Raw genomic sequence first — 13,956 nt, forward strand, 5'->3', positions numbered from 1 at the left:
TTAAATGCAGACATTTCCACAACTTATGTTGGGTGTGACACGTCCAACCATCTAACGAACTCTCCAACACCAAGAGAGGACAGATGTTACTGCCTGCCATACCAGACCAGGAATTGTGAAGACCACTCCACTGTTTGCATGAAGGCTGGTCCTATGGTGGAGAAACCTGATTCCTGGTATACTCCTCATGAAGCTGCTTAACACAGCTGCAGTGAGACTGCTCTTCAGCAACTAAGTGAGACCCAGGCATGTTAGACACTGGGGAATGAGACTCTGCTGTGTTGTATGATGATGTACTATGGAATAAGCCACACTCCACTTCCACTGCATGGCACTCATCAGCAAAGGTTTTCCGTGCCACCACAGACAACTCATACGACCATGATAACTGTGCCCCATTGGCTAGAGACGAGCCAGACAACCCAAAGGCCCTCACTTGAAATGGCTTATCTGGAGCTAATCAAATAATTACTTTGTGGATGGTTAGCTCTTAGTAACGTATGCCACACTGACTACAATCACACTTGTAATCTCTAGCCAAACCCTGTAACTCTGCTATCAACTCATTAACCCCACTTTCATAGCTGATTTAACTTAAGACGCACTGCCACAGCATGTGATTTATGCACAAAATGTGCAATCAAAACCACACACAAATCATCAAATTTCAACAAAGCAGGGTCCATGTGCAGAGAAAGCGTTTGTACCAAATTATAAAGAAAGGAACGAGGAGAAAGGAGGAGTGCATTTACATCTACAGTTTCGGCAACTTTTCTTACCTTGCAGTAGAAATCTCTGTACCTATGTCAAAATGTCTTAAAGCCTGAGGGGTGGCTGGGGTGGGTGGTGCCTGTTGCCACAGTTGCCCATCACTTGCAGCACTTAGTGTGCTGTATTTGCTGCTGCTGCTGCTGCCACAATTCCATAAAGAGGTAATCCATGATGATGCAACCCAACTGATGCATGCGCGAGACAGACTCGTCACCACTTTGGCAACTCATTCCTGGGGTTTGAAAAGATGAATTCGCAACCTGGGAGGAAAACACTGCACTGTGTCTAAGCCTGACCAAGTTGTCAACAGTGAGAGTTCTAACGTCTCAAGAATTAAATCACACAAAGCCGTACACAAGCCAGAAATGTCAGCGGCACACTTAATATGACAAGAGAGCACACCGAGAAAAGAGATTAGAGGCTCTCTTTACAATACACACAGCACTGGCCCACCCTGTCAGCAGCCACTGTAAGCAGTTTGCTGGCTGCCAGCACCACTGGTTCTGTATCCTCTTTTGTCATGACATTATCAGCAACAGCATATACCAAACTCCCCTTGTCACTCAGTACAACCCACACCCTGAATACCTCAATAGTTTACTCCTCTATGCCTATGACACATTTAAGTCACGCCATAAAATGGTAGTCTCTCCCTGGTCAATTCACCACAACACCTTTTGCTATCTTCCATTGCTCTACTAATCTTTATAACAACCTTGTCAAACCACACGACACTCCCAACAACCCACCCACTAACACTTAAACCACCCTCTCCACTAATAAATACTGTAACATCAAAGGCAGAGCAAAATGTGAAAGGAATCATTTTGTTTGCCGACTGATGTGTGTTCATTGGATGACTTTCTATATAACGATAACAACAACTAACAGAAGGATGGCAGAGTTAAATTAGTCATTTATCTTTTCTTAGACTTTCACCTTTCTCTCTTAATTTAAAAATTGTCTCTCTCTCTCTTCCCTCTTTTTTCCTTCTTCCTTTCTACACTTTATAAACCCACATGTGAATCCCTGGAGGGAAGACAGCATTCTTTTCACAAGGCATTATTGAGATTGAGGAACTTTAGAGAACCAACATTTGAAGTCAACGACACAATGATTCCACCTCTGCCGATGTACATTTTAAATAAGGACCACAAAGATAAGAGGAGAAAAGTTTGGGCTTGTACGGTGGCTTATAGACTTTCATTTTCTCTCACTCTATTGGTAGGTGGAACAGGAAAGGAAATGACTACTAGTGGTATGTTGTACCTTTTGCAGTCCACTGTACAGTGGCTTGGGGAGTATGTATGTAGATGTATAATTGCAAATAACGTTCCATCTTTCATTTCTCTTACCTTTTTAATTGATATTTACTTCTTAGATTGTCCCTCTGAACTCAAGCTGGTGCAGTCTTCACCAGTGTACTGTCTTGAACCTCATACTTTCTGATGCCTTTTCTTTCAGTTTTGCTTTGCCTTCTCCTTATAACAGGTGGGTCCTCACAACCAAGAGTCTGAGAAATCTGCCCAAGCTTTCCCAACAAATCCCTCTTTCCTCCTTTAAGAAGTTCCAAAAGATAAGATGTTTGAATGTATCATAGTCTTCAGAAGGCACAAACTCACTTTCTGAAGCAGAAAAGTCACTCACATCATTTATTCCTACCATAGTAACAACAACTGACTGATGTGTGATGCTCCTGCTAGCACTGTGTCTTTGTGTACTACTAGCCATCATGCACAGTCATCTATGGTAACATACACAAATCATTTTGGTGAAGTAACCAGGCATCTCCTTTCACTCTCTAGCAGCATGGTTGTTCTGTGAAACCACGTGTTTTTTACACCAAAAGAGAGAGGATTTTTTTCCTGCCAGGATCAATATGCAGTTCATTTTAGTCCAAAAGTGGAGATATCTGGTTCTTCCACAAAGCCCTTCAACTGCATATTTTAACCTGTCTGGATAATTCCCTATACCAGTGATGCATTACATACATCACTAAGCACAGTACTTATTAAGTTAGAACTACTTTTCAGAAATCTGTTTGAAAATCCATCAACACCCCATGAACTTTTGTTTTTAGAATTTTTAGAAATATATTAATTACAGTGAAGGATGTTGGTGCTACTTCTAGTTGCTTAAAGTTTTGTGGAATGACATTTTCAACATATTCTCTTGGTCCTTAAACTGAATCATTTAATAAAATTTTTTCTGCTGCATTTAGAAAGTGATTGTTAAAAGTACTCACAACTCATGATTATCAGTAGCGACATTGTGATTTAGTTAAACTGTCATGGTATCTTGTACACTCACTGGCACTGCGCGGGATTAGCCGAGTCCGACCTTAGCAGCCAAGTCCCATAAGATTTCACACATTGAACATTTGAACACTCACTGGCTGTCCTATCCCACCTGGTTTTAATCTTATTATCTGCATCATTAATTTCCGTCGGGGTATACATACTTCTCGACAGTTTAATGACTTTCTTTAAATTATTACAATATTTTTTTGCAGTATGCATGTAATATCAGTTCTTGAGTTATTCTGGTATTTTTATAAATATCCGTCTTCCTCTTATTTGACATTTTATTTCCCTTTTTTATCGATGGCTTACTTGGTTTTTAATAAATTTTCTGGAAAACTTTTTAGGAAAGTTACTTTCAAATACTGATACAAATTCACTATGGAATAAACTGAATTTGACATCCGCACCTCTTTCTACAAACCTCATCCCATACCACCTCTTTTAGCTTACTCTAAAATTACTGTATCCTCTTCTCGTTAATAAGCCCCACTGTTTTGTACAAGCCTGTCCCAGGGCTTGAGGTGCCATATTGTTTATTTCCATTAATTGTGCATTATGATCAGGTAGTCCATTAACAATTGGGTGTACATTAATTGTTTCATCCTAAAGACTGTCTACAAAAATGTTTACGATTAGCGTCCTACTATCTTCCTGCACTCACGATGGAAAAACTGACCACTGAAATTCGATTGAGGCACCCACATAATGTTTTGGTTCATTTTTCCTGGCTTCATATTTTAAGAAATCTACACTGAGATCTCCACAAACTACTTTTTCTTCTTGTCTAATATGTAGCTCAATAATGCATCTAGATTTCTCATAAACAGCTGAAAGTTTCCTAGAGGGGATCTCTAGACTGTTAAAATTATCTGAGAACTTTTCTGCAATAGCAAGCCAGAAAAAATTTTGGGTTTCACAGCTGATGTAGCTATTTGTTCTAAAACTACAGCAGCAGCTCTGTCACATCCTAATGATGCTGTAGTATAAGGGGAAGTATCATCATCGAGTGACTATACATGGATACAAGATGATTAAGGCAGGATATCTATTTGATGTGAAGAATGGCAGCTTGCTCTAAACGTAGAAAAATCTAAGTTGATTATTTAGGCTGATTACTTGGCTTCTTTTCAGATTACAAAGACTCCTTTCCATAAGAACAACGCAATGTAATGGTGATGATTCATATTCTGACAATTTGAGGTCAATATGCCAGTCTTGATAAGTGTAGAAAAAGCACTATGATTATTAACTTACTTCTTTGTTCCTTATTTTTTTCGCCAAGGAAAGTGCACTTTCCATCAAAAGAGAAGTTTTTGCTTCAGGCACCGCTATCTTCTTGGTGTCATCATAATACAGAGAAAAGCAGAAATCTATTATTCGGTCAATGATAATGCGGACTAGTCCCAACAACTGCACAATTAATGGTATCACAGTGTTCTTGAAGATCTTCATTGATTTTTTGTACATACTTTTCTGTGAACAAAGAAAAATACAGATCATATCACACAAGAGAAAATTCCAGAATACAAACAATAAAAGAAAAATGAGGAAAGGCTGCCACTCACCTGCAGCTGATGGGATGGATGGTGTGGGAAAGGGGCAGCTGAAGACAGGGACCAGAGAACATCTAAGAAAGGTGGACTGTGAGGACAGGTTCCTGTGCTTAAGGGATGTCTCCTCATACCTTCACAGTTCAGGAAAGTTTGTGCTGTTATTGGCAGCAACTGGATGGTTGATTTTGACATTAGCCTCATTTGGACAGTGTCCATTCATGCAGGAAGATAGGTACCTTCTTGTCATATCCACATTTAAGGGTCATCCAGAAATTAAGTTCCCTTTTTTCTTTTAACATATTTATCCTGAAATATAGCACCTGGGTGACAGAGCTACGATGTACTGCTGCAGCAGTGGCTGAAAGTGCCAGCTCTTATTCTTTCTCCCCCCGACCATGAGGATCAGTCTGTAATAAAATGTCTTAATGCACAAAACAAGTGTCAATTGACAATCACCATCAGCTGTGGCAGGTGTAAGGCCCAAAGATCATGAGCAAACAGAACACCATCAGGTGGCTTGCGGAGTATGGATGTAGATGTAGATGTGTTAATGGTGGAGGCAATTGTCCAAAGATTGTCAAAGTGTCCTCATTGCACAGGGCTGCAAGTGACTGCCCCTCATCAATGATGACCTATGCAGCTGGTGCAGCAACACATTATGGAGAGGATTTGCTCCACAGTTATAGATCTCTGCAGACATTTTCTGCAGATATTGTGAGTCTTGCTGCATGAAATTGTCACTAAATGGCTGCTGTTACAGGAAGCGTATGCTAGGTGGGTAATGAGAAACCTCACACTATAACACGAAGAAAACTGCTTAGAAGTAACAGTGGGTACCACAAGGACGGTGATGAATTCCTCGACCAGACTGTCACAGGTGATGAGACATAGGTTTTTAAATTTACCCTGGAAACCAAGTAGCAATCGACGCATTGGTGTCATAGTGGACTCCAGTCAAGGTGAAGTTAAAACAGACAGTTCAGTGTGGGTAGTCATGTTCTGGGACAGGATGCACATTCCACTCATTGACTTCTTAACAAGAGATGAAAAAGTGAACACTGACTGTTTTTGTAAAACACTGAAGAAATTGTGATCAGCCATTCAAAACAAGACGTATGAAATGCTCAGTGCAGGTGTTGTGTTAATCCATGACAATGATTGCCCACATACGGCTTGGCACAGAACACTTCTTCAGAAGAAGTTTGATTGGGAGCTATTTGATCATCAGCCAAACAATCCTGATCTTGTTCTCCGTGATTTCGATATTTTCTTGGACCTCAACAAATACGTACCTGCAAGTCAGCATTTTCACAATGGCAAAGAACTGACAATGACTGCTGTACGCTTGTTCCATTCCTATTCTATGACACAGGAATACAAAAGGTGATCCCACTATATGACAAGTGTCTCTATTCTGTGTTGATTATGTTGAAAAATAGCTCAAGCATTGATGTATCTGTTATCAATAAAGTTTTTCATGTAACTATGATTTATTAAAAAATAAATAAATAACAGCAAAACTTAATTTCCAGATGACGCTCATACAACACTGCACAGTAATTGCAGAACAGCCAGCATACAGCACGGCTGATAGCAAACTTCACTGTACCTTTTTCTGGAAAGGAAACAGCTGTTTTTGGACTGCCGTTGGATATTGTGCCTTGGTGTAAGGTATAAGTCTTGCCCTAGATTATCTACATGGGGCTATAACAGGGGTGGATTCTGACCAGGGATGCCACACAGACATGGACTACAATATCATCGCTACTGAAAGGATAGGTTAATGGGAAATGGAGGTAGAGTATTTAACACCGGAGACAAGAAACTCATATCCACGGAGACGGAAATGAAATGCATGCAAGACTGTATGGGCTAGCCACAGTACCAAGGGTGGGAAATAAACTTTTAGCAGGATACTTCTGTCAACCGCCACACCCATCTCCAGATGCACGGAATACTTTACAGAACTCCTTAGTTCACTAATACATATTTTCACCAATCATAATGTCATTATTGGAGGATATTTTAATCATCTAACAACCAACTGGTAAAAATTACAACCTTCTCTGAAAATCACATACATAAGGAAGTTCAAAACCCCACTCATGATGAAAATTACTAGCAGTCCTACAGAAAATTTTCAGGCCCCTAAAATGGGAAAAAAAGGAAGGAATATGTTTTAATGAAATGTGTTTAAACTATCTCCATTTTAGTCATGACAGTGTATCATTTAACTCTAGTGCAGAAAAACTTTAACAGCTACTGGCAGAAATTATCACAGAAAGGCTGAAAGTAGGCTTTAAAAACAATTACAATAAGATTATAAAACAACATAAATTGAACACATTGACAAAAAAATCACCAAGAAATCACAGAACCATAAATTCCAAAATACCTAGGAATTACAATTACAAACAACTTAAATTGAAATGAACACACAGAAAATGTTGTGGGGGAGGCAAACCAAAGACTGTGTTTTATTGGCAAGATACTTAGAAAATGTTACAGATCTACTAAAGAGACTGCGTACACTACATTTGTCCTTCCTCTTTTAGAATACTGCTGTGTGTTGTGGGATCCTTGTCACATAGGATTAACAGAGTACATCGAGAAAGTTCAATGAAAGGCAGCACGTTTTGTCTTACCACGAAATAGGGGAGAGAGTGTCACTGACATGACACAGGATTTGGGGTGGACATTATTAAAACAAAGGGGTTTTTCGTTGTGGCAGAATCTTCTCACAAAATTTCAATCGCCAACTTTCTCCTCTGAATGTGAAAATATTTTGATGATGCCAACCTACATATAGAGAAATGATCACCCCAATAAAACAAGGGAAATCAGTGCTCGCACAGAAAGATATAGGTATTCATTTTTTCCGCACCCTATTCGAGATTTGAATAATAGAAAATTGTAATGAAGTTGGTCGATGACCCCTCTGCCAGCCACCTAAGTGTAATTTGCAGAGTATCCATATAGGTGATGACAATAAATAGATGGACTACAAAATCAACAAACAAGAGCAATAGTCTGTATTATTTTTGCTAAAATAAATACAGGTTTTGATGGGTCTGAGACAAAGTCTAGAATGAGCGTGGACCCGTTCTGATTTGCATAATGAGGCATGCACTTTAAATGCGTACACCATTAGAAACATGGTGTTTTCCAAGAACTGCTTGATGGGAATTACTAGGAGAGACAGAAAACAAGCTGATAAGGGTACAAATTGGAGTGGATGTGATAGAACAATGAAAATTAATCAAAGCTAGGTGGGGCTTGTAGCCAGACAAATGGATGTTCTATACTGAATTCCAAGCAGTAAGAGAAGGCTGGGACAAAGATCTAATGGGGGGAGGGGGGGGGGGGGGTAGGTAGGGCGTAGGGGGGAAGGGGGGGGGGAGGTGCAGTAGATAACATAAGTAAACATGCAGGAGCAGTATGAATATGGACTGCAGAAGACCCTAAACCACAAAAAATTATCATCATCATCATCATCATCATCAAGTAGTACTTATATTATAAGAGAAAAAAATACAGTAATACCTACTGATTGTGAATGACTTCATTCCAGGTACATTGAAAACTTAGTTTGAAAACTTCATTTAGTTTAACAAAAGGAATTCTATCCATTTTTAACCTTTGTTTATTTCCTTTAGTGGCTATCCACAACATTTTCAAATGCCCTAAATACCAAAATGTGTCATCTAGTCTTACGACTTGATTGTTAATTTGCCGAGTTTTCTTATATTATGACTGTTTTTCAGGCCCATTTTCAAACCAACTGATTAATTTGTACCACTATCAGCACTAGAGCCAAACAGCAAAAGTGGCATCTGCAAAATAAAGTTGGTTGAAGTACGGTCCTTTTACATTTTCCCTATTTAAGGATCTGACCAATTTCTGTAGGACTGCTGAGAACAATGTCAGTGATTTGGAATCTCCTTGCCTGACTTCTCTTTCGAGGTGTGAATTTCTCACTATCCTAAGGAAGTCTGGTGGAAGCTGTAGCAGATAAAAGATTAATCTTAGGTTTCTGAACTGTTAGAGGGACAGGGTGGGAAGTATGGGCATGTCAGACAGACCCCAGGATGAGAGGAATCCACATGTTGGCATAACAATGGGAGACAAAAAATCTCCCTTCCCAATCTTCCCTTCCTTCCTCCCAGAGGGAGGAACCAACAATTCTGCAACCCAGGAAATATACATGTGCGGATGGATATGTGCGCGTGCGTGTATACTTGTCCTTTTTTCCCCCCTAAGGTAAGTCTTTCAGCTCCCGGGATTGGAAGGACTCCTTACCCTCTCCCTTAAAACCCACATCCTTTCGTCTTTCTCTCTCCTTCCCTCTTTCCTGATGAAGCAACCGTTTGTTGCGAAAGCTTGAATTTCGTGTGTATGTTTGTGTGTCTATCGACCTGCCAGCACTTTCGTTTGGTAAGTCATATCGTCTTTGTTTTTAGATATATTTTTCCCACGTGGAATCTCTCTCTCTCTATAAAACAAAGATGATGTGACTTACCAAATGAAAGTGCTGGCAGGTCAACAGACACACAAACAAACACAAACATACACACAAAATTCAAGCTTTCGCAACAAACTGTTGCCTCATCAGGAAAGAGGGAAGGAGAGGGAAAGACGAAAGGATGTGGGTTTTAAGGGAGAGGGTAAGGAGTCATTCCAATCCCGGGAGCGGAAAGACTTACCTTAGGGGGAAAAAAGGACGGGTATACACTCGCACATATCCATCCACACATACAGACACAAGCAGACATATTTCTGCTTGTGTCTGTATGTGTGGATGGATATGTGCGTGTGTGCGAGTGATACCTGTCCTTTTTTCCCCCTAAGGTAAGTCTTTCCGCTCCCGGGATTGGAATGACTCCTTACCCTCTCCCTTAAAACCCACTTCCTTTCGTCTTCCCCTCTCCTTCCCTCTTTCCTGATGAGGCAACAGTTTGTTGCGAAAGCTTGAATTTTGTGTGTATGTTTGTGTGTCTATCGACCTGCCAGCGCTTTCGTTCGGTAAGTCACCTCATCTTTGTTTTTTTTTTAATATACGTGGAATGTTTCCCTCTATTATATATATATATATTAGCAGTACTGCAATTTTGCCTCCTGAAAATAACTGATAGGCAGTTATTCTCCCTCTGATAACTACAGAATGTTTTCAAAAACCAAGACTCATGTCACGGCATATGCTAGTGTAGATGAATACGAGTCAATTAGTGTCAGTTGTAAGTGGTTGTTAAGTCTCCTTATGACAGTAGCCTGCAGTGGCTGGTTCTACCTGTTAATGTGCAGCTTGACTTGTTCTACATTCCTTTAGACTCTCCTTTACAATTGAGTTTACAGATCAGAATACATAATGAAATGAAAAAACAAGCTTTTCTTTTACAGTGCCCAGCTTATCCAGTGTTCTAGTGATCAAGTACAATGTCTTAGAGTCATTGCAATATGTTTTCAAGTGTTTCAGAAAAGGTAATTAATCATTGTACTCCTCCACAGTTTCATGTCCTGCAGTTACCATCATAAAGAAATACCTTCAGGAATGTGAAATGAGTCAAGGTACCTATTAAGAAAATGAAGATGAAGTAACTACTAGAAACTGCATTAATAGTTAATAAACATTAAAATACTTTAAATTATTAGTTGGCTTTCAAAGAAATAATTAACAGGAAAACCACTATTTTGAAAAAAGATGAAATTATCTCAGTAATACGAATATAGCCCTTCTGTATTAGTATTGCAACTTGTAACGCAGATAACAGGAAACTGAAATTATCGATTCTAGATCCAATCAGGCAATGTGTAGTTGCTTTATGTAAGACTTCAAGATTTTTGCACCTTAATACACAGAACATCACCCTGAGACCCAAATAACGAGGAAAAGTCTAAAAGAAAATTTTCTTTCCTTACTGTTTTGTGGTTGCATAAATCAAAATTCAAAAGGAATTTATTTTTATTATTAGAAACAAATACCATTACCGAATTAATGTCGGCCATTGGCAAGTGAATGTAGCAATTCCAAAATCATTGAACAGGTCTTTGCAAGATGTTCAGTTGCCCATCTTACACAGTATTCTTCTTATTCACTTTTGGTGAATGAACACTTTCCTGACTTCAGTTTCATTATCCCAAATGATATGCAAAGGATTCAGTTGAACCTAGTCAATAACATATTGATGCAGAATGAGTATTAGGTACAGTACAGAGGAAGCAGGTAGGCCTATATAATATTTAGAGAAGTGGCTTGCAATATTTTTTATGTATTGTAAGTGATGTATTATGATTGACTGGAATGGGTGAACAGTTTTATTGGCACAAATGTAGCACCAAACGGTTTCTCTTTTAGCCTATGCTATACTTTTAATGACATTCTAAAAATATGAAATTTATGTTTCAAACATGGGAAGCAATACTTCTTTGTTACACCAGCTGAAATATTCATTCCATTTAAATAACTATGGCGAGGCAAAATACCACGAACAACTGCCACACTTTAAAAAAAATTTAAGTCGTGCAGTTTTCTTTAAATCATGACTGACGGTGCACAGGCACAAAAGTAACATTGCTTGTTGACTGTCTCGATGATACTGGTTAAAAATATACAAAAGCGCATAACACAAGTGTGCACTTTTTCCCATTGATCTGCGAGGAACTACGAAAACCCGAATGAATTGTAAAAGCTAACAGAAAAAATAGACAATTCTCTGCAGTAAGAATTACTTAAATTTATGGTATTCCTTAAAAGAAACACACACACAAGAGAAGATGATATACAATAATTAGTTTTCTGGAAATTTTACCCGTGTCTGCTTAGTATCTATCTCTAAATTAAGGGAATAAAGTTTATGGGCCGATATCAACTTACGCGTTTTTCTTTCCTTTGACACATATTTCTTTTCTACAGAAACGTTTAATCCGTAAATGTCGCCAAGGACAGTTTATGTGTCTGATTAGTTATACTGGTTTACTTCATGTGACCCAAAACGTTAAACCCATTTAACTTTCACTCTTCACCTCCGACGTGACTATGTTTACATGATTCAGCAACTTTTACGCACTGTCACCTTTTGATGGCGATTGTCTGTAAAATGAAGGAAGAATAGATTTACAATTCCTTTGTAGAATTTAATTTCATGCTGCGGAAATCCTGAATCATTGCATACAATCATTCCCCAAGCAAACGCGTTTTTATTCAATGTGCAGTCAGTTATCGGTTTCACAATGAAAATGTTAAATTATCGGTAGTTTGGTAATTTAAAATTGTGTTTAATCGAGGTTATTTTTATAGAACAGAATTACAGTTTTCCCTGAAGATTTGGTAAACTTTTATTGACTGTTAGAATGCTTACGAAGAAAGATGCTACCCATAAATGAAAAGGGCATCACGGTCCAATTGAATTCCTAACGGATTATATGCAGAATTTGCACCGGAGTGGTATTCTCTCTTAACCATAAAATACTGTAGATCCTTAGAATAAGAGTCACATCTATTCAGAAAAAGGATAGCAACCATATCCTATCTTTGTGTTTTATATATTATTTCTGTAATGTTTCTGACATGCCTGATACTGTTGTACTGAATGGTCCCAGGACGGTTAAACAAATAAAATTAATGGATAACCAAGTAAACTACAGTCCAGTTTCATTGACATCTACCTCTTGTGACTTGTAGGATCTTAAACGGCCGGTAAAAGCGTACAACTTCGACCATACTAGGTCGAAGGCGTACAGTGATTTACTTGCACACATTCGTTCAGCGCATATGCTTCGCAGCGTGTACACAGGAGATTTGCGCAGATTCGTTGCAGCTAAGGTCGTTATACTGTATACAATTTGTGTGGATCAAATCACATTCTGGCATTCTATAAATGATAAATCCGACCAACTAGTGAGAGATGCGAGATGCGATTAGTAGCGGAAGACCTGTGGTCATTGGGTCGTGAATAAAACATACAAGAAATTTCGGAGAACATTGGGTCGTATGAATAAAACGGAATATATACTTCATACTCGAAATTTCGATGAACGTTCTCAGGTTTGCATGAGTAAAGCGACTCGGAGAATATATTTCACCCGCGAATGTCCTCAGTATAAGTAAATGGGTGGGGGAAGCTGTTCAAGACAAAGAACATTCTCCGATTTCGTATGAATAAAACTAGTAGTGCTTCTCACAAGCGGAGAACATTCTCCGTTTTTTTTAAGTGATCTCTGTAGCATACTTCGGGCTGAATAAATTCTGTTGAGGATATTCTCCGAAGGATGTTCTCTTTTATATTCATATGATCTGTTCTCTGTTGAAGTATATTCTTCTACATGAGAAATGGTTTGTATGAATAAGAAAGACAAAATTCTCCGAAGAATATTCTCAGAGCAAAAGAACATTCACTGAAAAAGTTCTCTATATAAAAAGTTCGAAGTATATTTTCTGGCGAGGGAGTTCCTTTTCGCTATCTCCCTCCTTCTTGAGAAGGTTCTCGGTGTGTGTCGTCTGCCATGTCCGGCACAAAACGCACTCGTCATGTTACATTTCAATCCACTGTTCAGTGTAGGAAGAGTTGTACCATGTTTCGATTTCACTTTTATGTGCGGCAACAAATTATTACGACGATTACGGACATTTTATGAAAATGGATTTTCTTGTATTCTTACCGAATTTTCGACATGTGGGACACTTTTTTGTTCAATTATTCAAAAACAGTCTTAATCGCATTTATTATTATTACACCGTCAATCGGTTTCAACCCGACGTAGGGGTCATCTTCTGGGCGTTTACACTGTGAAATTATAGATATCTGTCAGAAAGACAGACTGTTACTTAAATTTATGTTAAACCAAGGTGACTAGTAATTACATCTAATAAACTGTATTAAATGCCTTGATCACCGCTGGGGGTGTTGCCGTCTATTCACGTGATCCCAGAACGCTATTTAAGCCCATACAAAGGATTAGTCTCGCATAGCTTCCTGCCGTTATGTAGACAGGAGTGACACCACCAGCAGTCGACCAATGGGTAACATATTTTAAATTTTCGTCATTTTAGCCATTGTATAATGGAGTCTTTCTGACGGATATCTATAATTTCACAGTGTAAACGCCCAGAAGATGACCCCTATGTTGGGTTGAAACCGGATGGCGGTATAATAATAATAAATGCGATTAAGACTGTTATTGAATAATAGATTAATCATACTAATCGCTGCTTCATTTCCACAACCATGTTGCCCAAAAAAATTTTTTGTTATTGAAGTTAGGTGAATACATATGCGAACGAAATCTTAATATTACATGACTTATCGTCTACTCCAAACTGGAACCCTGTCAAA

At 38.7% G+C, this 13,956-nt stretch overlaps 1 protein-coding gene across 5 annotated transcripts in view; it reads right to left on the reverse strand.

Moving 5' to 3' along the window:
* The window catches only part of LOC124775101 (fatty-acid amide hydrolase 2), a 99,473-nt gene extending 87,075 nt beyond the window's left edge, over window positions 1-12,398 (reverse strand). Inside the window, exons 1-3 of one of the 5 annotated variants that reach the window (XM_047249922.1) lie at window positions 11,499-11,714; window positions 10,613-10,791; window positions 4,329-4,547 (exon numbers count right to left, since the gene is read on the reverse strand). In XM_047249922.1, the coding sequence (XP_047105878.1) occupies window positions 4,329-4,547; window positions 10,613-10,630 (237 nt within the window). In that variant the 5' untranslated portion in view covers window positions 10,631-10,791; window positions 11,499-11,714. Of the gene's footprint in view, window positions 1-4,328; window positions 4,548-4,639; window positions 4,844-10,612; window positions 10,792-11,498; window positions 11,715-12,195 lie in introns of those variants that run through there. The other 4 variants (XM_047249919.1, XM_047249920.1, XM_047249921.1 and 1 more) reach the window with 4 other exon arrangements.
* Window positions 12,399-13,956: the final 1,558 nt, after the last annotated feature.

This window comes from Schistocerca piceifrons, chromosome 2, assembly GCF_021461385.2.
Source record: "Schistocerca piceifrons isolate TAMUIC-IGC-003096 chromosome 2, iqSchPice1.1, whole genome shotgun sequence".
NCBI lineage: Eukaryota > Metazoa > Arthropoda > Insecta > Orthoptera > Acrididae > Schistocerca > Schistocerca piceifrons.